Below are 20,381 nucleotides of genomic sequence, written 5' to 3' on the forward strand. Positions count from 1 at the left end.
ATAGCCGCTTAAAGTACCGCTTTATCTAAATACTTAAGTTATTACCCACCGGCCTTATAATAATAAAGGCTAGTTAAGAGGAAGAACTAGTAGAGGAGGATACTACGTAGGCATACCCTATTACGTTAGGCGGTAATAATACTAGGGCTAAATAGATAACTAATATATAGAGAGAGTTAGTAGGAGAGGACGGAGCTTACTAGGCCCTAAAGATAGTAGTACTTAGTAGGAGTAGGATAGTACTAGCAGAGCTCTCCCTTAGTAAGATATTAATATCCGACCTAATAGTAGATAATAGGGGTAACCTTTATTAGCGTAGTCACTTATAGGTACTAGATTCTAAACCTCTATAAACTAGTATCCTCTAGATAATATATAACTCTCTAGAGGTAATCTACCCTAGTAATAATAAGATAGTATCCTAGCTCTACTATCTTAAGTTATTTTAGCCGAACTATAACGTGTAGGTAAAGTAATTTAGGCATAATTATAACGTCTACGGAGCGACTAAATTCTAGAGAGACTATAAGTAAGGACTACTCTAACTACTCCTAGTTCTAAATTAATAGTAGTAAGAGGTATCTATAGATTTTATAGGCCCTCTTATAGCTAGTAAGGGGAACACCTACATACTAGTCATTATAGATAGGCTATTAAAAGATGTAATCCTAGAACCCTATTATGATCTAATAGCTAAGGCTATAGCGTTATTATTCCTATAAACATACTACTAGTACTATAGGTTACCTAATACTATTACGTTAGACTAGGGTCCGTAGTTTATAAGTTTTTTATAGGAACGCGTCTATAAACTATTAAAGATTTAGTAGTATCTCTTAACGGGTTACTACCTAGAGATAGATAGTTAGACTAAGAGAGTAAATACGGAGGTTAAGCGGATATTAGCCGCGTTAGTTAACTAAGTATAGGATGACTAGGCTAACTACTTACTAGTTATTAAGTTCGCGTTAAATAATAGGATATTAGCTACTATAGGCCTTAGCCCGTTCTTCTTATTACATAGTTATCACGCTAACCTCTTATAAATAAGACTCTTAGAAGGCCCCTAGCGCATTACTAACCTATAAATACTAGTAGTATAAGGTGATACCATTATAATAAAGATCTAAGAGGCTACTACTTAGGTAGAAAACGCGATAACCGTATCCTAGGTAGACTAGAAGTAGTAGGTAAACCGCTATTATAACGCCTTACTAGCATATAAAGTAGGTAATAAAGTTTAGCTAAGCCTTTATAATATCTCTATAGACTATCCTATTTAGAAGCTAGATTACTAGTTAGTAAAGTATACCGTAACGTAAGTTATTTTAAATAAGGCCTACCGGTTAGATGTACTAGGCACTATCTATAACATCTTTAATATAGACCTACTACGACTAGCGTCCGATAATGCCTTACTAAGCTAGGCATATATAGATTATTAGCCGCCTATAGTCATTATTAATAATAAGAACGAGTAGGAGGTAGAATATATACTAGATAAGTATTAGTATTAAAACTATTAAGAGTTCTTAGTAAAGTAGACCGGGTATATAAGACTAATATAGAAACCGGCGTCTATATTTAAGAATATAGTAGCCGTTAATAAGTTTAAAGCTAGTTAATAAGTTTAGGTTAAAAGTAAGGGAGCACTACTAAATAATAAGTAAATAATAGCGGACCCTAGTAGTAGAACGTCTAATAAGCGATAGCACTATCTAAATAAGCTACTAGTAGTACTACCTATGCCTAGGCGCTATAGTACTAGGCTTAAGTAAGTAAACTAGCTAGATTAGGACTCTAACTAATAGGGGCCGCTAGTAATATATACTAACTACGTAAGCCTACCTATAATAATTCTCTTTATAAGGTCTAGAACTACTAAACCCTACTTACGCTCTACTTACTATTCTACTAACTCTATAATCTTTATAACTATACTACCTTATAACCTTATTATCCTACCATACTATAGACGCTAATAATAACTACTTATATAACTTACGTAACCGCGTTACTAAGCTTAAGAATCCCCCTCCTCTAGTTAATACTATAGACCCTACGGCTCCTTCTATTATCCCTACGGACCTAGCCCCCCCTCCTAATAAGGCTAACCCTACTACCTACCCTAATACTTACCCTAGTAACCCTTACTTTAGCGCTACTCTCTATATCCCTTCTATCTTTAGTAATATTAAAGACCTCCTTAGCATTAAGCTCCGTGGTTACTACTTTTATATTATATTAGGCTCTAGTTAGGACGACCTTAATAACTCTATCTATAATATTATTACTACTACTAGTAGTATAATCCTCCCCTTCCCTAACTTTAGTGATACTAAGGATGAAGAGGAGGACTACTTAGGCCTATTCCCTCCTAGATCTATCTAGTATTAGATTATTATAGATAAGGTTATTATTAGTCTTACCCCTTATAATACCCTACCTATACCTAGTTATAATACGCGCTAGATCTTACCTACTAAGCTATATATACTTATTACTATTAGCATTACTAAGCTACCCTAAGGCTAGCGCTATTCTATCTATACCCTACCCCTATTCCCTTACCTTAGTATTAATAAGTACTTTATAGTCTAGTAGGGCTACCTATTACCTAGCCGCGTTACTAACTACTATATCTACTTATAGTAGATCTATAGTAATAAGCTAGAGTATAACGTGTTTATTATTTACTACCCTAACGCCCGCCTCTTTCTATCCCTCTCCCTTAGTAATATAATTAAGGCTATAGGTAGCCTTATCCTTAACCGCCCTAGTAGTCTACCTAACCGTAAGACCTAGTTCCTTACCTACTCTACTAGTACTAATATCCTGCTATTTAGCTAGCTACCTAACGAGTATAAGTCTAGCTAGGGTCTTATCCTCCCTATTAAGTAGTTCTACTACCTAATCTTCGTCCGTATTAGGAACCTCCCTAACCTAGGCTATATCCTCTATAAGTGCCCTAGTAATAAGGAGTTCTAGGCCCGCCTTATCTCTTACGGCTTTACTAATAAGTAAGCTACTATAGTAACCCTAGTAGCTACCTTAGCTCCTACCCTTTCCTTACTATTCCCCTTTTTTACATAGTAGATTAGCGTTATATTTAACGGCGTAAAGAATAGGGTATTATTACGGTTTCTAACTATTTACATCCTTAGATAGATCCTATAGTTAAAGTATTAGGCTTAAAGTGCCGATTCTCCGTATATACTTACTTAGATTAGTACTTTAATCCTACCGTTATAAGACTAGCTTACTATGACTAATTATTACTATAAGAAAGGAGTTAACTTACGTATCTACGTCTTAATCTCCTAATAATAAGCTCTTCTATATTTATAGAGTCTAGTATTACTAAGAGCACTATAATCTTATTATTAATAGTTATAATATATAGATTTAGTACTAGTATAGCTAAGAGCTAGCTCTTACTATTATTTAGGGACTATACTTTAATATAAGTATCTTTATTAACCTAGAAAGGAACTATCCTTAGGTTAGTAGCCTCTTAGCCTCTAACTAGTAGGTTTATAGCTAGTATACTAGCCTCTAGGTTAATACTTCCTAAATAAGTTATAGGAGCTATCTTTAATTTAACTAGCTATAGTAGTTAAAGGTTTTAAATGTAAGATTTAGCACTATAGGGGGTTAAATTAAGTAGTAATAATAATATATTTAGAGTAGGTATTAGATAAAACCTTAGTTTATAAGGTTTTATCTATAGAGGGCTTTTTATATATTCTTACTTATATATATAGCCGTATTTAGGTCCTAGTTAGTAGCTACTAGGCCCTCCCTTAATTCCTAATCTCTAGTAGGGTCTATAGGTATTAGTATTATAACTAGCTATAATATTATAGTCTAATAAGAGTAGATAGTTAATTACTTTAACCTATCTTACTACTTTATAGACCTAGATTATGTCTATAAGTATCTATTAAATCTACTATATAAAATTCACTATATAGCCTTAAAAGCTCCCCTTACGCGACTAACTACCTACTAATTATGAAATCTCGCTATGCTACTTTTATATAATTATTTTTTCGCTCTTAGCTTTATCCCCTTACTAAAGGCTATTTAAAGGTAACTTAATAGTTTATAGTTAAAAGACTTACATTATAGATTAAGATCTAGCGTTTTTAGTGCCGCGATACTGTAGTGTTAGAGTAGGTCCCGGTAACTATGTTAAGTAGGGGCTAGGGAGAGGGCGCTTAGCGTTTAAGACCGGTACCATTCTGAGTCTCTTAACATTTAGCTAAGTCGGTAGAGGAGAGTGCGACGGTCTTTCTCATGTAGTAACTGCTGCGAGTTTTGCAAAAGCTAGTAACTACATGGATGGATGTTGACTAGAGTTGAAGAATGAAAGCGCATCTGGAGCATAAGAAGTGACGTTAGGCCAGGGATCAAGCAGGGGACCTGGACATTGAACGCATGCATGCAAGTGAGGGGCGCAGCAGCACACGACAGTCTCGTTGGGTTTGCTCTGTTTGCTAAATATGCGCCAGCCGCCAACAGCTGGTCAAGACATTTCATCATTTCCAAAAAATGTTCCTCGCCAGCCCACAAACGGGACGGGCCGCTCCCGGTCCGCACATCCCCAACCCTTCCTCCACGAGTTCGCCATCTATTCTCAGGATCCACAGCGCAATGCCAATTAGCCGCCAAACGCCGGTCAAATGCTGTCGAGCAGGAATGTGCGCGCTTACAGCTTCGCAAACACCGTCGCCACCTGCCCGCTCATGTCGATCAGCGTGCTCTTGTTGCGCACCCAGGCTTCGAGTCCGCGCCTGCCGTTCTCAACGCCAACGCCGCTCTTCTTCCATCCGCCCACACTCATCTCGGCCGGCGACTCGCCCCACGTGTTCATCCAGGTGATGCCTGCCTGCAACTGCTGAATCACCTTGTGGCCGGCGTTGAGGTCCTTGGTAAAGACACCGGCCGCCAAACCCATCTGAGTCTTGTTAGCCCGGGCAACAGCCTCGTCGACCGTCTTGTACGGCAGAATGCTCATGACTGGCCCAAAGATTTCTTCCTGGACAATCTTCATTTCGTCGGTGCAGTTGGTGAAGACGGTCGGCTGCACCCAGAAGCCGTCCTTGAGCTCCGACGGCAGGTTCGCGGGAGCCTCTGCGCCTCCGCAGAGAAGTTTGGCCTTATCGTTTTCGATGCCATGCTTAATGTATGACAGGACCTTTTCGTAGTGCACCTTGCTCACTAGCGGACCCATGTTTGTGTTCATGTCGAACAGGTCGCCCAAGCGCACGTATTGAATCTTCTCGAGAAGACGCTTCTCAAAAGCAGGCAGCATGGCCTCGGGGACGAATACGCGCGTGCCGTTGGTGCAGACCTGGCCAGTCGAGTAAAAGTTGGCCATCATGGCACCATCAACTGCGTTTTCGAGCTCGGCATCTTCGAGGATGATGACTGGAGACTTGCCGCCCAGCTCCATGGTCACATACTTCATGCCGCCAGCGGCCGAAGCTGCAACCTTGGACCCAGTGCTCACCTGTCCGGTGAAGGAGACCTTTGCGATTCCCGAGTGCTGCGTCAAGTACGCACCGACATCGCCAGCGCCATGGACAATGTTGAAGACACCGGGTGGGACGCCAGCCTCGGTGTAGATTTTGGCGAGGGTCTCGCCATGGAGGGGAGTGAATTCAGAGGGCTTGTACACCATGGTGTTTCCCGCTGCCAGGCACGGCGCAGACTTCCAGAGGGCGCTGCGTTGACCCGTCAGCATTCACGGCATGCATCTCACTTGGAATTGAAGCGCAAAAAGGCACTGATGAGTATAACAACGCACATTTGAATAGGGTAGTTCCAAGCACCGATTCCGGCACACACACCCAGCGGCTCCTTCTTCGTGTATGCCCATGCATCGTCCCTCAGCTGTATCGTCTCGCCGTTCAACCCACCGCTACCGACCATGTTGGCAAAGTATTCGAGTACATCAGCTCCCGTCACGACATCGACGCAGCTCGTTTCGCTGTAGGCCTTGCCCGTGTCGTGCGTCTCGGTCTTGGCAATCTCATCGTTGCGCTCCCGCAGCAGCTGGACAGCCTTTTGCAGAATACGAGCGCGCTGGGCGGCGGGAGTGGAAGACCAGCCGGGAAAGGCGGCTTGGGCGCTCGCGACGGCTGAATCGACATCGGCGTGGGAGGCTGCATGGACGGTGGCAATGGGCTTGGCGGTCGACGGGTCGATGGACTCGAATGTCTCGCCCGAGGTGGCAGGCTGGACTTTGCCGTCCCAGTAGAGCTGGCGGGCGCCGTAGGGTTGCGACATGGCGGTGGTGATGGATACGACGGTGGTGACAACAAAGCGATGACGGTGAGTGGTAAGAGCACGGCGGCGGAGGGCGACGGAAGTCGCAGCAAAAGTGGGCCGCAGCGCTGAAGCCACGGCGACAACGTCAATGCAGACAGTGAAGTGTGCGGGATCGCGACGGGCGGTGGTTCATGAAATTTTTGACGACGCGAGACGGATGGATCCAGTGACTATATTTTTAGCGTGTGTTATTGATGCGCTCCATTGACCTTTTTCAGGCAAAGGGACCCGCGATCCTCCCCACCACGCGGCTTGGGCTTTGATCCGCCCAGGACCACACCGACAACTCCGTCCACGATCGCCTGTCGTCGACTGATACCGGTGCCATTTTGCGCTGCCATCGGGGCCTGACAGCCTGCCTGTGGGGTAGCCGTATCACTGATGCTGCCATAGCGTTTCCGAGGGTCATCCCAGAGGGCCCTGCATGTCCTCTGTCCCGAAAATTCTTCAAGAGACTTTTCCCCGTCGAGTTTCCTTGTTTCTTGTCTTTGTCCTAAACGCAACCGTCCCTCTTTTTCCTCGTCGTTTCCGTTGATAGTCGTAGCCCCGCCAAAATGTCTACCACCACCAAGCTGCCCGCCCACACCGTCAACGACTATGACTTTGTCATTGCCGGCGGCGGTACTGCCGGCTGCGTCGTTGCTAGCCGCCTGGCCGAATACCTGCCCGACAAGAAGATTCTCCTGGTCGAGGGCGGTCCCTCCGACTTCCAGGATGATCGCGTGCTCCTGCTCAAGGAATGGCTCAATCTCCTCGGCGGCGAGTTTGACTACGACTATGGCACCACTGAGCAGCCCATGGGCAACTCGCACATCAGGCACTCCCGCGCCAAGGTCCTCGGTGGTTGCTCCAGCCACAACACCTTGATTTCCTTTCGCACCTTTGACTATGACATGCAAAGATGGCAGAAGCTGGGCTGCAAAGGATGGGACTTCAAGACCATCAACCGTCTTTTGGTAACGTGCCGCGTCGATATGTACTACGTCATGAACTAACTTGGAGCCAGGACAACCTTCGTAACACCGTCCAGCCCGTCCATGAGCGTCACAGGAACCAGCTTTGCAAGGACTGGATTGTTGCTTCCGCCAAGGCTCTTGACATTCCCATCCTGCACGACTTCAACGCCGAGATTAAGCGTGAGGGCCACCTCAAGCAGGGTGTTGGTTTCCTTTCCGTTGCCTACAACCCCGACGATGGCCGCCGGAGCAGTGCCTCTGTTGCCTACATCCACCCCATTCTCCGCGGCGAAGAGAAGAAGCCCAACCTGACCATCTTGACCAACGCCTGGGTCAGCAAGATCAACATTGAGGGTGACCGCGCTACTGGCGTCAACATCACCCTCTTTGACGGCCAGAAGCGCACCGTTCGCGCCAAGCGCGAGACCATCATCTGCAACGGTGCCGTCGACACTCCTCGTCTGATGCTGCTCTCTGGTCTGGGTCCCAAGGACCAGCTCCAGAGCCTGGGAATCAACGTCGTCCGCGACATTCCCGGTGTCGGCGAGAACCTGCTCGACCACCCCGAGAGTATCATCATGTGGGAACTCAACAAGCCCGTTCCCGCTGACCAGACCACCATGGACTCGGACGCCGCCGTCTTCCTCCGCCGCGAGGTGCCCAACGCCAACGGGGATGACAAGGACATTGCGGACATCATGTGCCACTGCTACCAGATTCCCTTTGTTTACAACACCGCCCGGTAAGTGCCTTTGTACTATTGTGGTTTCAACAGCTGATAGTGACCAGTCTTGGCTACGACACTCCCATTGACGCCTTCTGCATGACCCCCAACATTCCCCGCCCCCGCTCTCGCGGCCGTCTCTACCTGACTTCGTCCGACCCCAACGTCAAGCCTGCGCTCGACTTCCGCTACTTTACCGACCCCGAGGGCTACGACGCCGCTACGATTGTTGCTGGCCTCAAGGCTGCTCGCCAGATTGCCGAGCAGGAGCCCTTCAGGTCCTGGATCAAGCGCGAGGTTGCCCCTGGCCCAAAGATCCAGACGGACGAGGAGCTTAGCGAGTACGGCCGTCGCGTCCACCACACCGTGTACCACCCGGCCGGTACCACCAAGATGGGCGACGTTACCAAGGACCCTCTTGCCGTCGTCGACCCTCAGCTCAACGTCCGCGGCATTAAGAACCTTCGCATCGCGGACGCTGGTGTCTTCCCCGAGATGGTCACCATTAACCCCATGCTTACGGTGCTGAGCATTGGTGAGCGCTGCGCTGAGCTCGTTGCCGAGGCTGCTGGCTGGCAGGGTCTTGAGAAGCCCAAGCTCTAAGCGCATTGGTTGTGGATCTTTGGGTGGAATTTTGGATAATGTAGTCATCAGCTTCACGGTTTACGGAAAAAACGGCGCTTGGTGGAAATTTGCGGGAGACTTTGCTGGGCCATATATCCTAGACGCCATTTATGCATAGCACGGAAAAAATTCAGTATTTAAGTTCGCCTTTGGGTTTCAACGTGTGGTCTGATGGTTGCCGGTTGAAGCCTGGTAAAGCGGGATGGTGAGAAAGCATCTCCGAACCATCTCCCGAGGTCCCGTTCGAGAGTCGTCACTCCACGTGATGGCCTCTCTCGTTGTCACTTGCAACCGTTCAACCGCATCGTCAGCCAAAGGATGCGGCGCTTCGGTTTGCGTTTTCCCAATTTACTTCGAACTTTAATTAGGATCTTTGTTCCAGCCTCTTGTATCGTTCTCGAGTTACTCACGACAGCCCTGCGTTCTCTTTGATACCCCTTCTCCATCATGGCATCAGCAGAAGGATCGGATTCAAAGTAAGATGCGCATTCTCTCTACCTTGCCTGCCACTTTTTCAAGATCTACGCTGACTGTCATACTAGACCCATCTACATACTCTTTGTCGGCGCCGGCGCAGTAGGCTGCTTTTACGCATCACGACTTCATCACGTGGGTGCCCAACTTTCATCACTCGACAGAGCGGTCTAACACAATCATGGATTCAGCCATCCAAAAACATTCATGTCTCTCTAGTTGCTCGATCAAACTATCCCACACTTTCGCGCTCCGGAATTGAGCTCGAAAGTCGCAACTTTGGCAACTACCACTTTACGCCACACGCAGTATATGCGTCAATCGACGAGGCGGCTGCCGCCACACCGCCGTCGGGCTGGTCCTACGTGATTGTAACGACCAAGGCGCTCCCGGGTGTGACGGACGACGCGGCGGCGATTGAGCCGGTGGTCGGCGCGGGCGCGACGTGCATTGTGCTGATTCAAAACGGCGTCGGCATCGAAGAGGCGCACCGCAAACGGTTCCCGCGCAACCCCATCGTCTCCGCCGTCACAGTCATCTCCGCCGAGCAAGTGCGGCACGGCGTGGTGAGGCAGAACCGCTGGACGCGCATCAGCATGGGCGCGTACACGGACGGGCTGGGCGTGGACGACGAATCGGCGCAGCATCAGCAACAGGAGAAGCATCAACTTTCGCAGCGCGGCGACGCGTGCGTGCGCGAGCTCGTGCACCTATTCAACGACCTGGGCGGGCTGCGCGACGCCGAGTTCTACGACGAGGTGTCGCTGCAGCAGGTGCGGTGGCACAAGCTGCTCATCAACGCCGCCTTCAACCCGTCGGCGATTCTCAGCGGCGGCCGCGGCAACGCTGACATGGTGACGGACGCGGAGCTGCGCGCCCATCTGCACGGCATCATGGCCGAACTTTACGACGCCGCGCCGCGCATCCTCGGTCGCCCGTTCCCCGACAAGCTGGCTGCCCCGGACACCATTTTGAAGAGCACCGAGCGCAACAAGGGCGGCAAGCCGAGCATGTTGCTTGATTGGGAGCGTGGTCAGCCGCTTGAGTTGGAGGTCATTCTCGGCCTGCCCATTCGGATTGCGCGCCAGAGGGGTGTCGAGCTGCCGCGGTTGCAGACGGTGTATGCGTTGCTAAAGAGCGCGGTGCGCGAGAGGGATGCGCGGTTGAAGGCGGAGAAGGAGAAGGGAAGCCCGAAGTTGTGACTGCGGCCGCGAAGCTCGCCATGAGTTACTATCGAACAGAGATAGATGTAAAACTTGATTTCGCTAGCCACATCCTCGTCTAAAAAGAGGGACCGCATTAATTGGTCTGGAGTACTTTTCCATTTCGCCTGTTCTCTGTGCAGCAAGTGAGGAGGTCCTTCGTCGTACAATTACATATCCGACCGTCTCCGCATCAATCTTTTTGCGTTCTTGGACAACGGCGAAGTGATGATGATGTTTCGTCTTTATGGACACCACCACAATCTTGACATCAATTCGTCGATTGGAGCCAAGCACCGCCTTATCAAGAAAGCCACTCATCCCTCGCATGTTTCTTTATCTTTGAACTTGTCAAACTGCCCTCACTCCTTCGCCGCTCGCTTGTCTAGCGAGCACATCGCCCCACCTTTGTCAGTGCTCAAGCATTCGATAGGTGACGTCAATGCTTACAGATCTAAAGCTTTGGGAGCTCACTATGGAAGAGAAGGGAAGGTAATGAGCCCTAGTATGAAGTAGTTAGAGCATTCCTGCACAGTTGGAGAATAAATTGAGTCAGGTGCAAGAAACCTAGAAGACAATTCGTAGAGGCAAAGACAATTGACAGGGTCGAGCGATGCTTTCCCTGCGTCGAGACAGCTGGGAGAACGAAGAGCAAGGTGTACGACTCACCCAAGTACCATCGGTGCAGCCCCAAACACATCCAGGGGTCAAAAAGGGGGTGGCGCAACACCTACAACCCAACCCACCACCCAAGCCAAACACACCAGACGTCTTCCTCACTTTGCTGAAGCGTCTCTTTCATCGTAGGGCCCGGCAAGAAGTAGTCCCGAACCTTTCCCGTCGTGTCAGGCCCAAGAGCAAAAATTACGGGATGCGAGACTTGAACTCGCGACCTTCAGTGCTCTTCAAACTTCAGAAATTCTCTGTTAGACTGACGTGATAACCAACTACACCAACCCCGCGTGTAGACTATAAGACTTCGATTGTGCATTTTCTTTCATTCATTCCATCTAAGCAAGCAGTGGAAAACTCCATGTTCTTCTGGACCATTTTGCGGCTCCTGACAGAGTCAAAGCAATTTGACTAGAGCGAGCATGCTAAATTACAATGGCAAACAGGTGGACTTGTAAGTGGGTCGTGGAAAGAGGGAGAACAAAAAGGGGCAGGGGAAGGAAGATCCCAACGAAGGACTCCAACAAAGCAAGGATGTCTCACCACGTGCACTCGAGTCGCACGCATCGAGGAATTAGAAGACAAAGCAAACGAAGAAGTAAAACAAACCAGTTGACGATGCGGAAAAACTTTGAGATGGAGGACGGAGTTTCGGGTTGTGTCGCTGAAACGGCATCGCGCTGCTCAACCACGCAGTTCACCATCCTAGCAGCTTCGCGCATCACCAAGGTACAAATGTGTGACCGGCTTCGCGCGCCGATACGCGAAACACAGCGACGGATCTCGTCAACGGCGCCACGGGGCAGACAAGAGTACCAAGCAACAGACCAAGCAAGCGGGGGGGGGGGGCGTCAGCAAAGCTTACTCGAGACACATCTGCGCCGAAGACTCGTCACATCCGTCTGATCTGCCATCTGGCGCACAAGGCAAGACGACCAAGCACCGCTAAACAGCTGGTGGATGGAGAGCCGGCTTGGCTTGGAAACCTCGGGGAGCTTACAAATGGGCGCGAAGGTGATGAGAAGCGGTGGCACTCTGCTGGGTGTTGCTGACGCCATAGATCGGACTGCAAGATGACGCAGGCAGGCTGTGCGCATTGCAGCTTGCGATACATTGCTCTGGCATATACCTTGTTGGTTGGCTGCGGATCACGCTGGCTGACCGCCTGGGTATCTGATCTGGGCGAACAGTGATGATGGAGATCGAATTGGACCCTGGAAATTGGCAAGCATCCAATGCTTGTCTGTTTTTCTGATATCTATGGACTTGATTCTGCAGATGCAGCGACAGGAACAGTACCGCCCGCCATGATCTTCACACTGCACATTGCGCAATCCGGCCATCGCAGCCAACACGTTCGCTCCCCACAACACCAAGTTTGCGCAGCACCCGGTCCATCCCGACTCCGAACCGGCGCATCACACTCAGAGTCCAACAGCGGCAGTCTGGGCCAACGCCGCACCCACAGTCTACATGGGGTCGACGACATTCCAATACTAGCCAACCAGTGAGCCACGCATGCAAGCCGTTGGCGTCGTGCAAACCATGGCCGCGTCAATCAGGGTATGGCGGTCGGGTCTCGAGGTGAACCTGGGGAGGTGGATGGGGGATGGAGGACAGATGCGTCGTGGGCGATCGGAGGCGCTGTGTCGTGTGTTAGCAATCAATCACAGGCGCCATGGGAAGCGGCGGGCCAGAGCGGCCAGCTCGACCAAAGTCGGTGCCGGTCGGAGATGGCGACGTTCCTGCATTAGCGCGGCCACGACATTTCATCTTCAGGCATGCAATAATCGAGCACGTCAACGACTTGGTCCGGATCAGTCAGGTCAATGGAAGAAGTCCTGGGCGCGATCGGCCGAACGTCTGGGCTCGCTGGCTTGGGCTGTTGGTTGGCGGACTACGGGCAATTTTGTCGCGTCGTCCGCCTCGCCTGCCTATGCCATTCTTCTTTTCAGCGTCCGTCTTCCCTCTCCTTTCCAGCGTGCAGTCTGCAATCAATTACCTACATACCTACTCTCTCCGTCGTCAAACGCCCGGCCTCTCAGGACGCGTTCCTGCTTCTGCACCCGCGATCGCTTTGAACCTTCTTTGCTGGGAGCCTCATCAATCCTGCTTCGAGTCGCGGCAATAAACTTCAGCCGCCAACCTACCTCTGCAGCCTCACTCGCCCATTGGCCCTCGCCCACCCTCAGTCCTGCCGTCGCCTTACTCGGCAATGTCCGCAAAATTTCAAATCATGTCCCCAGCAGCAAAAGCAAAAACGCCCCTGTCGGTCAGCCTGCCGCCTCTCATATTCGGCACCGCAACCTTCAACCACCAGTACAACAAGGATCCTTTCGCGCTTGACACTACCGGCCTCGTCCAGTCCGCACTCGAGTTGGGAATCCGCGCTTTCGACACTTCGCCCTATTACGGTCCCTCCGAGTCATTGCTGGGCGCTGCTCTTGCGACGCCGTTTGTGCGCGCGTCTTTTCCGCGCGAGGAATATTTCCTGCTCACCAAGGTTGGTCGCGTCTCCTCGGACGAGTTCGACTACAGCCCGGAGTGGGTGCGCGCATCGGTCGCACGGAGTCTCGAGCGGCTCAAGACACCATATCTTGATGCCGTGTATTGCCATGATGTTGAATTCGTGAGCGAGGACGAGGTACTGGGTGCGATTCGCGAATTGCGCCGGATTCGCGACGAGACGGGTACAGTCAAGTACGTGGGTATATCTGGCTATCCGGTGGACACGCTGTGCCGGATTGCGGAAAGGGTCCTTAGTGAGACTGGCGAGCCGCTGGACATTGTCCAAAACTATGCCAATTTCACCGTGCAAAACACAACACTGGCAACCAAGGGAATACAGCGACTAGTGGAGGCGGGTGTCGACGTGGTCCCCAATGCCAGTCCTTTGGGCATGGGTCTACTGCGGAGAGAGGGCGTGCCAGTCGGATCCATGGGCGACTTCCATCCCGCCAGCAGAGAGTTGCGCGCTGCCGTCCGCGACGCTTCCGACTTTTGCGACAGGTACGGGGAGAAGCTTGAGGTTCTCGCAATCCGCTTCGCCCTCGAGACTTGGCTGCAGACGGGTGCGCCTGTTGGATCTCTTGGCGATCCTGCTTCCGGAGTGCCGCTGACCAGGGAAACGATTGAGCAAGTTGGCGGCAAGAAGCTGGGAGTGAGCGTCATCGGCGTCAGCAAAGCCTCAGAGCTGGAAAAAACAATGATGGTGTGGAGGAGTATTCTGGACGGGTTGGAAGATGGCCAAGGCATTGCCGACCGCGCCGGTCGCTGGCGGCGAGCTCACGAGTGGAGTCGCAACAGGAAGCACGCTGTCCAGATTCTTGCTGAAGGCGTGCAGGAGTGTCTTGGGTCTTTTGTCGACTATACGTGGGATTCGCCGTCCAAGGGCTTCGTCAACCAAAGGGCGACCAAGAAGGCGGTCATGGAAGTGGATGCAAAGGCTCCGTGGCCAACTCCAGCGGCGAGTCCGGAGCCAGAGATCGCGGACAGGAAGGACCTGCCGCTGCGTTGACGGCTTTATGTGTACACGATAGATACATTGCAAACGGCGCTGGTGGTGTGAGGAGTTTTTGGCATGGGATCGCGGAACAACAATCCAGACTTGTTGCAGTCGCGTGAGAAGTGATCATGGGGTCGAGTTGCGGGAGCAGCGGAGGACGATGTTGTGAGGCCACCCGGACTGACGTAACTGAAGTCGAATAAGGGCGACGGGAGCCGGGATGATGATTGAATGATGATTTGATTGTAGGTACGTACATAGGGCGGCGCTGCAAAGCGACAAAATAATCAAGGCACAAGCACGGGAACAAGGCCGGACCCGGCGCGCCTTTCACAGCTTCAGACTCGCACAACCCAAGACAAGACAAGGCAAGACAAGACAAGACAAGACACGACGCACGCATTCAACGACCTTTTTTTTTTTTTTTTTTCTCCAAAAAGCACGCCCCGCGAATCCTGTCGCAAAAGAAACATCCGACGAGGCACAGCAGAGCAGAGGCCGCAGTCGCATCTGGAGCCAGCGCACCCACCCGCTCCCGCATCCATCCAGAGCCAGTGCAGTCAGTAGTCCTCGGCCCGTCCACAACAAGCCTCACCCTCATCCTCCACCTGCCTCCCCGCCAACCTCTCACCGTAACTACCTTACTTGCCTGCCAGACTTCCGTCCAACCCACCGCTCTCCAGCTCCGGTCGCTCTGCCAATTCGACCGCACACACGATGCGCTGCGGATGACCAACTCCCCCTCTCGCAGTCCTGGTGACACTCGAGCCATCGACCTGGGTCCCCCGCTTTAGTCGAGCTATCGAATGTTTACCTGTTGAAACTCGACCACTCCCCCAACCACGCCGACTTGCTGTAGCTCCGCCCAGCTACAGCTGCCTTTACCTCCGCCATGGGCAACAACTCGAGCAGAGAGGGTCGTCCCACGACCGCTGTAGGCCACTCGGGCCACTCCAGAGCTGGCGATGCTTCGCACGCCGCCGCCTCTCACTCTTCGCACGCCTCTGGCGATCGCATCTACTCTTCTCGCACTGGCCGCGGCAGCGGACCCGACCTCTCGTTCCTCGGCATCCGCCCCGGCTCCAGCAGCAGAGACGCTCCCGAAGGATACACGCGCCGCGAGACCAAGGCCGAGCGCGAAGCTAGGAAGCTTGCCAAAGAGCGCGAATTGAGGGAAAAGGAACGCGAGCGGAGCATGCGGGAAGAAGGCGTCGACGGAGGATATCTAGTCACATTGGGAACCTACACTGGAACAGAAGACTTTAACAAGCAAATTGTCAGACAGCTCATGGTATGTTCCAACGCCGTTTGACTCCAGGCGCATGGCTAACTTCCGCAGATTGAACGTCGGATAGCGCCCTTCTGGAAAGGACTCAACGACCACAACGACTCATGGGCTGAACATCAGCTGGTCGCCGCCGTCCGCGGCTTGCCGATTCCTCCTGCAGATGAGGCTCCCCCGGAATTGGAAAGTAAACCATCGGCATATGCTAGTCCCAAAGCCTCCGACTCGAACCTCAATGGCCTTATGGTCCCAATCACTGGTCGCTCTCAATCTGCCACCTCTGACACTTCGGGACGTCTCTCGCCCGGATACGGGGGGTTCTCACTCCCATCGCCAAGCTCGCCTGCCGGTAAAACAACCTCGTCCAATCCCTTCATCCGGACCCGTGCCAAGACCCTTGCAGCCCTCAGTACCACGTCCAAAAACAATTCTCAAGCCGACATGACTCCCCAAGAGATCATGTTGCCCAAAGACCCCTATGTGAACGGCCAGCCAATAGAGGCATTCCTTTACAAGGACGCATCCGAGTGCCCAATCTGTTTCTTATATTACCCTCCATATTTGAACAGGACAAGATGTTGCGACCAACCCATCTGCTCCGAGTGCTTCGTGCAGATTAAGCGTCCTGACCCCCACCCTCCCGAACACCATGACCCACACGATCCCAGTGCCTCGCAGGAGCCGCAGGATGATTGCATGTTGATTTCTGAGCCTGCCGCATGTCCCTTTTGTGTACAACCGGAATTCGGCGTGACCTACGAGCCTCCGCCATTCAGAAGAGGGCTCGCTTACCAGGGCCAGCTTGCTCACCCTTCCGCCATGTCGTCTTCGTCTTCGCTCAGCTCACCCGGCGTCTCTGATGGTGAGGTTACGAGAAAGCGTGGAAAATCTCTTTCGGCCAATTCTCCTGGCGTCATTATGACCGACATGATACGACCGGACTGGGCCAAGAAGCTCAACGATGCCCGCGCGCATGCGTTGCGCAGATCCGCCGCCGCCACTGCGCTGCACAATGCAGCCTACGTCATTGGCAACAACCCTTCAGAGAGCCGAGGCTTTGGTCTTGGCAGGAGAAGAAGAACATTGTTTTCTGGTGACAGCCCCAATAGCAGCGGTCAAGGCACGCCGCGGAACGGGTCGGGCGATCCGTTGACGCAGTTGCTGTCAAACTCGAGCAGAAGCGGCGATAATCATGAAAACCCTCCGGGGCGGCATAGTTCACGTAGGACGAGAATGGAAGATCTCGAGGAGCTCATGATGATGGAGGCAATCAGACTGAGTCTTGCGGCGGAAGAGGAGAGAAAAAAGAAGGAGGAAAAAGAGGCAGCCAAGCAGGCCAAGAAGGAAGAGAAGAAGAAGGCCAAGGAGGAAAAGAAGATGACCAAGAATTCGCGCAAGTCTGGTTTCTTCCCTGTTGACGTGCCCGAGGACGAGTCGTCACAGGCGGGCCCATCCAGTCAGAATGATCTCAAGGGCAAGGCCATTGACAGGTCCGGCGCCGGCTTCAACCCTCTCAGCGAACCAACCTCTACCGTTGGCTCATCGTCGGCGCGCTCCGATCCGCAACGCCACCTTGAGGAAAGTCGCGCCCGCATCCACTCTTCTCAGTCCTCCAACGCCCCCGACGTGGCAACTCCTCCTTCCCCCCAAGACTCTCAAACTACACCTTCTCACCGGACAATGCTCCGTCAACTATCAAATGCCTCTTCGTCTGAATCGTCTTTTGCCGAGTCCGAGTCTGAGCGCGACTCCGTTCGCACCAATGGCGCCCCTGGCATTGCATCAGGGTCCTCATTCGAGCCTTCACCAAACACCTCGGGCTTAAGTCTGGGTACAGATAACAACAGTCCGGGCGATCCCGCCTTCGCTGCAGAGACGCCGCCTGGTGGAGGCGCGGGAACAGAGCCCACGTTCAACTTTCGAAGCTTGGCAGCAGTCATTGGCAACGAAGAGGAGCGAGCCAAGAGCGAAAGCAACCGGAGGAACGAAAACACAGAGCATATCGAGGATGTTGGCTCGCCGTCCACGCCAGATGAAGAGCCTTCGGCATCTCTTGATGAATCTCCCAAGCAGCTTCCCGCTGTTCAGGATGTAGCAGAGGCCAGCGGCACACACGACAACATCTCGGAAAAGGCAAGCAACTCGACTGGCTCATTGGAGTCCGCTCAAGCGGAGCAGGACCCCGTTACCCCGGTCAGCGCTGAACCTCCTGTTATCACGACGACACCGGCGAGCCCGCCGGACAACACGAGCATCGCCGCCAAAGCCAATGCGCGAGAGGCAAATGTCGGGCTGCCCCAAAAGGGATACAGCGACGTACGAGTAGATGAACATGCACAGGAAGGAAGGGAGGCTACGCAGTTGTAGCCGTAAGTAGTAGATTCGTTGAGGCACATGATTCATCATTATCCAAGCAGCAGCAGACAGTCAATATATTGCCGGTGCGGTCGATCGGTTCGGTTCTGGATTGGCCTTTTTCTCTTCTTTTGCCTGCTTTTCATTTGCACTGCGCGCGGATTCTCGAGCAGGACGGGATGGTGTGCTTTGTCGTCGGTCGGTGGGTCGGGCTCATCACACTCATGGTTCATCATGGTCTGTTCTTTTATCGTTGTTCACCCCTTCTCTCTGGTCCTATTTTGCGCCCCCTCCCGCTGTTTTAAGGGGCGCTTGTGTCTTGCGTGGCGGTTCTTTCCTTCTCTTTTACATACGTCTTGCCCTGCCTTGCCATTGTCCCCTTTCAATGCCATGTCATGCCCCTTGTGTGCACACATTCAGCAGCACGTTCTTCTTCGCTTTTGTACTCGGCCGCGTCTGTTAGCATTACGTCGAGTCGCGTTTTGTCGCGTCGCTCTCACTATCCATGCTCCAATGAAGTGATTTCTGGCCTTGCCTTGTTCGTCATCATTTCTCATATTGCGTCTTGTAATTCTGTGTCTTGTGCCTTGATGCCTACGCGTGTCCCTGCTATGTTGATGCGCTATTGCGTCCCTAAATTCTTGGGACTATCCTTCTTGCTCTTCTCGAGTTGTGCTCCTTCGTTCACGGGGACCAGATCCTCTCTCTGCGCCCAAACCGGGCCGTCTTAATTTGCTTACCGGCACGCTTACCCGTTGATGACCACCATGTCCATGTTTTTCCGTAAAACACGACGACGGGATGGAACTATTCCATCCTCGCTTTCCCTCAATTCCTGCTTCCCTCGACACTCCTACATGACTTTCGACCAATATTCCTCGTGTCTCTCTCACCGAATCCCCCAGACCTCTCGATGCAAAATCCTTCGCGCTATCCCTCCTTCTTTCTTCCTTTACTTGACCACCGAGAAAGACAAACGACAAAGCCTGTCGCTCTTCACCCAGTTCATGGTTCCCCCGAGTGCAGTGGTGTTTCTGCTGGCATTTCTGTCTTTCTAGTCGTTGGCAACCGACTTTTTCGCTCAATTTGCCCTGAAACGAAGAGAGAGGGAAAAGAGGGGAAGAAAAAAAAAAAAAAAAAAGGAGAAACGGGGCGAGTTGATGGGAGGAAGCATCTGAACGTGGACCTTTTCTGCTTGTTTGCCAGTTTCGGTTGATATTCAGTTCTCCCATCCTGTAGCGGTGCAAAGGGGCGAGCGAGATATGTGGTCAGATGGAAAGCCCGGGCGAGATGGGAGGCGAAGGAGAGGAGGGGAGGTGAGAAGATGCAAAATGGAGACGCAGAAGAGAGAAAAGAGCTTTCATATAGTAGTCGACTTATTAACTTCCACATGAATTTCTTTCCTGTCAGCAAACAAAAGTCCTTTTTGCATGTTTGAATTGGAAAAGAAAAGGTGAGACTAAGGTCCAAGTGAGATAGCTGTCAGTTGCACCACTTTTCTCTTCGCTTTGTTTCCACTTCTTCATTTCTCCTCGCCATTGTTCGAATGGACAAAGAGTGCAAACGAGAAGGTGCGGGCGTGGTTAACTGCGTGCTGTGATGTCTGCGCTGCGCATGCTGTTTGCTACTCAAGTCAAGAACGACAAAGCGACAATGCTTTCTTCTCTTTGTTTCGTCCCCAGATTTGTCATGGCTCCTATGCGCGTCTGCAGGTGCGTGTGTATGTGTGTATGTGTGTGTGTTGGCTAGCCACTTCGCTCCGCCTCCATCTCGCCATTCTCCCTGCCAATGTGCTGAATCCCGTCGCCCTGCGCTGTCCCAGACAGCAAAGCAGGACGAACAAACAAGCGGCGGCCAACTATTCAGATAGTCAGCAAGACAACACGTGAAATGTTCGCTACGTGCGCTGTGTAGCTGGCAAGCTTGCTTTCCCAGAGCAACGAGGAAGTGAGACAGTTCAGCGTATCCAGCCAGCGAGCGTAATTGTTGTGCAGGAGAAAACCAGACAGACAACAAAAAGCGAAAACGCAACAGCCATTGCGCGCGATATAAAATCAGCTGTGCCGGCGGCTTCCAGATCTTCCCTTCCACTTCGCCAGTCAGTTTCCATCAATCAGCTTGCCTCATCGACCTGCTTCCACTGCAGTCTCCTCGTCTATTCTCACCTTGGCCACACAATTGACTTCACTCAAACACTCTCACTCGTGCTCCATTGTCTCCCTCCCTCTCCAGCATCTTGAGACCCGCC

General features: G+C 51.4%; 5 protein-coding genes and 1 non-coding gene across 6 annotated transcripts; 4 read left to right on the plus strand and 2 right to left on the minus strand.

Annotated features, from left to right (window-relative positions):
• Window positions 1-4,628: 4,628 nt before the first annotated feature.
• On the minus strand, window positions 4,629-6,422 carry IWZ02DRAFT_90809 (aldehyde dehydrogenase domain-containing protein). The gene is made up of 2 exons (XM_066771401.1): window positions 5,813-6,422; window positions 4,629-5,729 (listed from the first exon to the last, which is right to left on the minus strand). The coding sequence occupies exons 1-2, from the start codon at window positions 6,292-6,294 to the stop codon at window positions 4,712-4,714; spliced, it is 1,500 nt and encodes a 499-aa protein (XP_066619107.1). The 5' UTR covers window positions 6,295-6,422; the 3' UTR covers window positions 4,629-4,711.
• A 43-nt stretch (window positions 6,423-6,465) lies between these two features.
• On the plus strand, window positions 6,466-8,786 carry IWZ02DRAFT_90814 (uncharacterized protein). The gene is made up of 3 exons (XM_066771402.1): window positions 6,466-7,292; window positions 7,343-8,034; window positions 8,082-8,786. Exons 1-3 carry the CDS (start codon window positions 6,891-6,893, stop codon window positions 8,617-8,619), a joined length of 1,632 nt encoding a protein of 543 aa, XP_066619108.1. The 5' UTR covers window positions 6,466-6,890; the 3' UTR covers window positions 8,620-8,786.
• Window positions 8,787-8,789: 3 nt separating this feature from the next.
• Window positions 8,790-10,316, plus strand: IWZ02DRAFT_485003 (2-dehydropantoate 2-reductase; the record flags this gene model as incomplete). Its single annotated transcript, XM_066769205.1, has 3 exons — window positions 8,790-9,116; window positions 9,183-9,249; window positions 9,279-10,316. The coding sequence occupies exons 1-3, from the start codon at window positions 9,088-9,090 to the stop codon at window positions 10,314-10,316; spliced, it is 1,134 nt and encodes a 377-aa protein (XP_066619109.1). The 5' UTR covers window positions 8,790-9,087.
• Window positions 10,317-11,181: 865 nt separating this feature from the next.
• IWZ02DRAFT_t113 lies at window positions 11,182-11,278 on the minus strand. The gene has a single exon. It is a non-coding gene; the product is annotated as a tRNA-Val (tRNA).
• Window positions 11,279-13,224: 1,946 nt separating this feature from the next.
• IWZ02DRAFT_494018 (L-galactose dehydrogenase (L-GalDH)) lies at window positions 13,225-14,505 on the plus strand (the record flags this gene model as incomplete). Its single annotated transcript, XM_066769982.1, has 1 exon — window positions 13,225-14,505. The coding sequence occupies one exon, from the start codon at window positions 13,225-13,227 to the stop codon at window positions 14,503-14,505; it is 1,281 nt and encodes a 426-aa protein (XP_066619110.1).
• Window positions 14,506-15,385: 880 nt separating this feature from the next.
• IWZ02DRAFT_436590 (protein SIP5) lies at window positions 15,386-18,145 on the plus strand (the record flags this gene model as incomplete). Its single annotated transcript, XM_066766543.1, has 2 exons — window positions 15,386-15,784; window positions 15,833-18,145. 2 exons carry the CDS (start codon window positions 15,386-15,388, stop codon window positions 18,143-18,145), a joined length of 2,712 nt encoding a protein of 903 aa, XP_066619111.1.
• Between the last annotated feature and the right edge of the window lie 2,236 nt (window positions 18,146-20,381).

The sequence above is a fragment of the Phyllosticta citriasiana genome (assembly GCF_038021145.1).
Source record: "Phyllosticta citriasiana strain CBS 120426 chromosome Unknown IWZ02scaffold_15, whole genome shotgun sequence".
NCBI lineage: Eukaryota > Fungi > Ascomycota > Dothideomycetes > Botryosphaeriales > Phyllostictaceae > Phyllosticta > Phyllosticta citriasiana.

Bases quoted from the DNA above. Each gene is read 5' to 3' on its own strand.
- IWZ02DRAFT_90809 (XM_066771401.1), bottom strand. From the start codon at position 6,294: ATGTCGCAACCCTACGGCGCCCGCCAGCTCTACTGGGACGGCAAAGTC. The intron at 5,730-5,812 runs GTGCGTTGTTAT...GGGTCAACGCAG, and splicing joins TGGAACTACCCTATTCAAAT to CGCCCTCTGGAAGTCTGCGC.
- IWZ02DRAFT_90814 (XM_066771402.1), top strand. From the start codon at position 6,891: ATGTCTACCACCACCAAGCTGCCCGCCCACACCGTCAACGACTATGAC. The intron at 7,293-7,342 runs GTAACGTGCCGC...ACTTGGAGCCAG, and splicing joins AGACCATCAACCGTCTTTTG to GACAACCTTCGTAACACCGT. The intron at 8,035-8,081 runs GTAAGTGCCTTT...GATAGTGACCAG, and splicing joins TTTGTTTACAACACCGCCCG to TCTTGGCTACGACACTCCCA.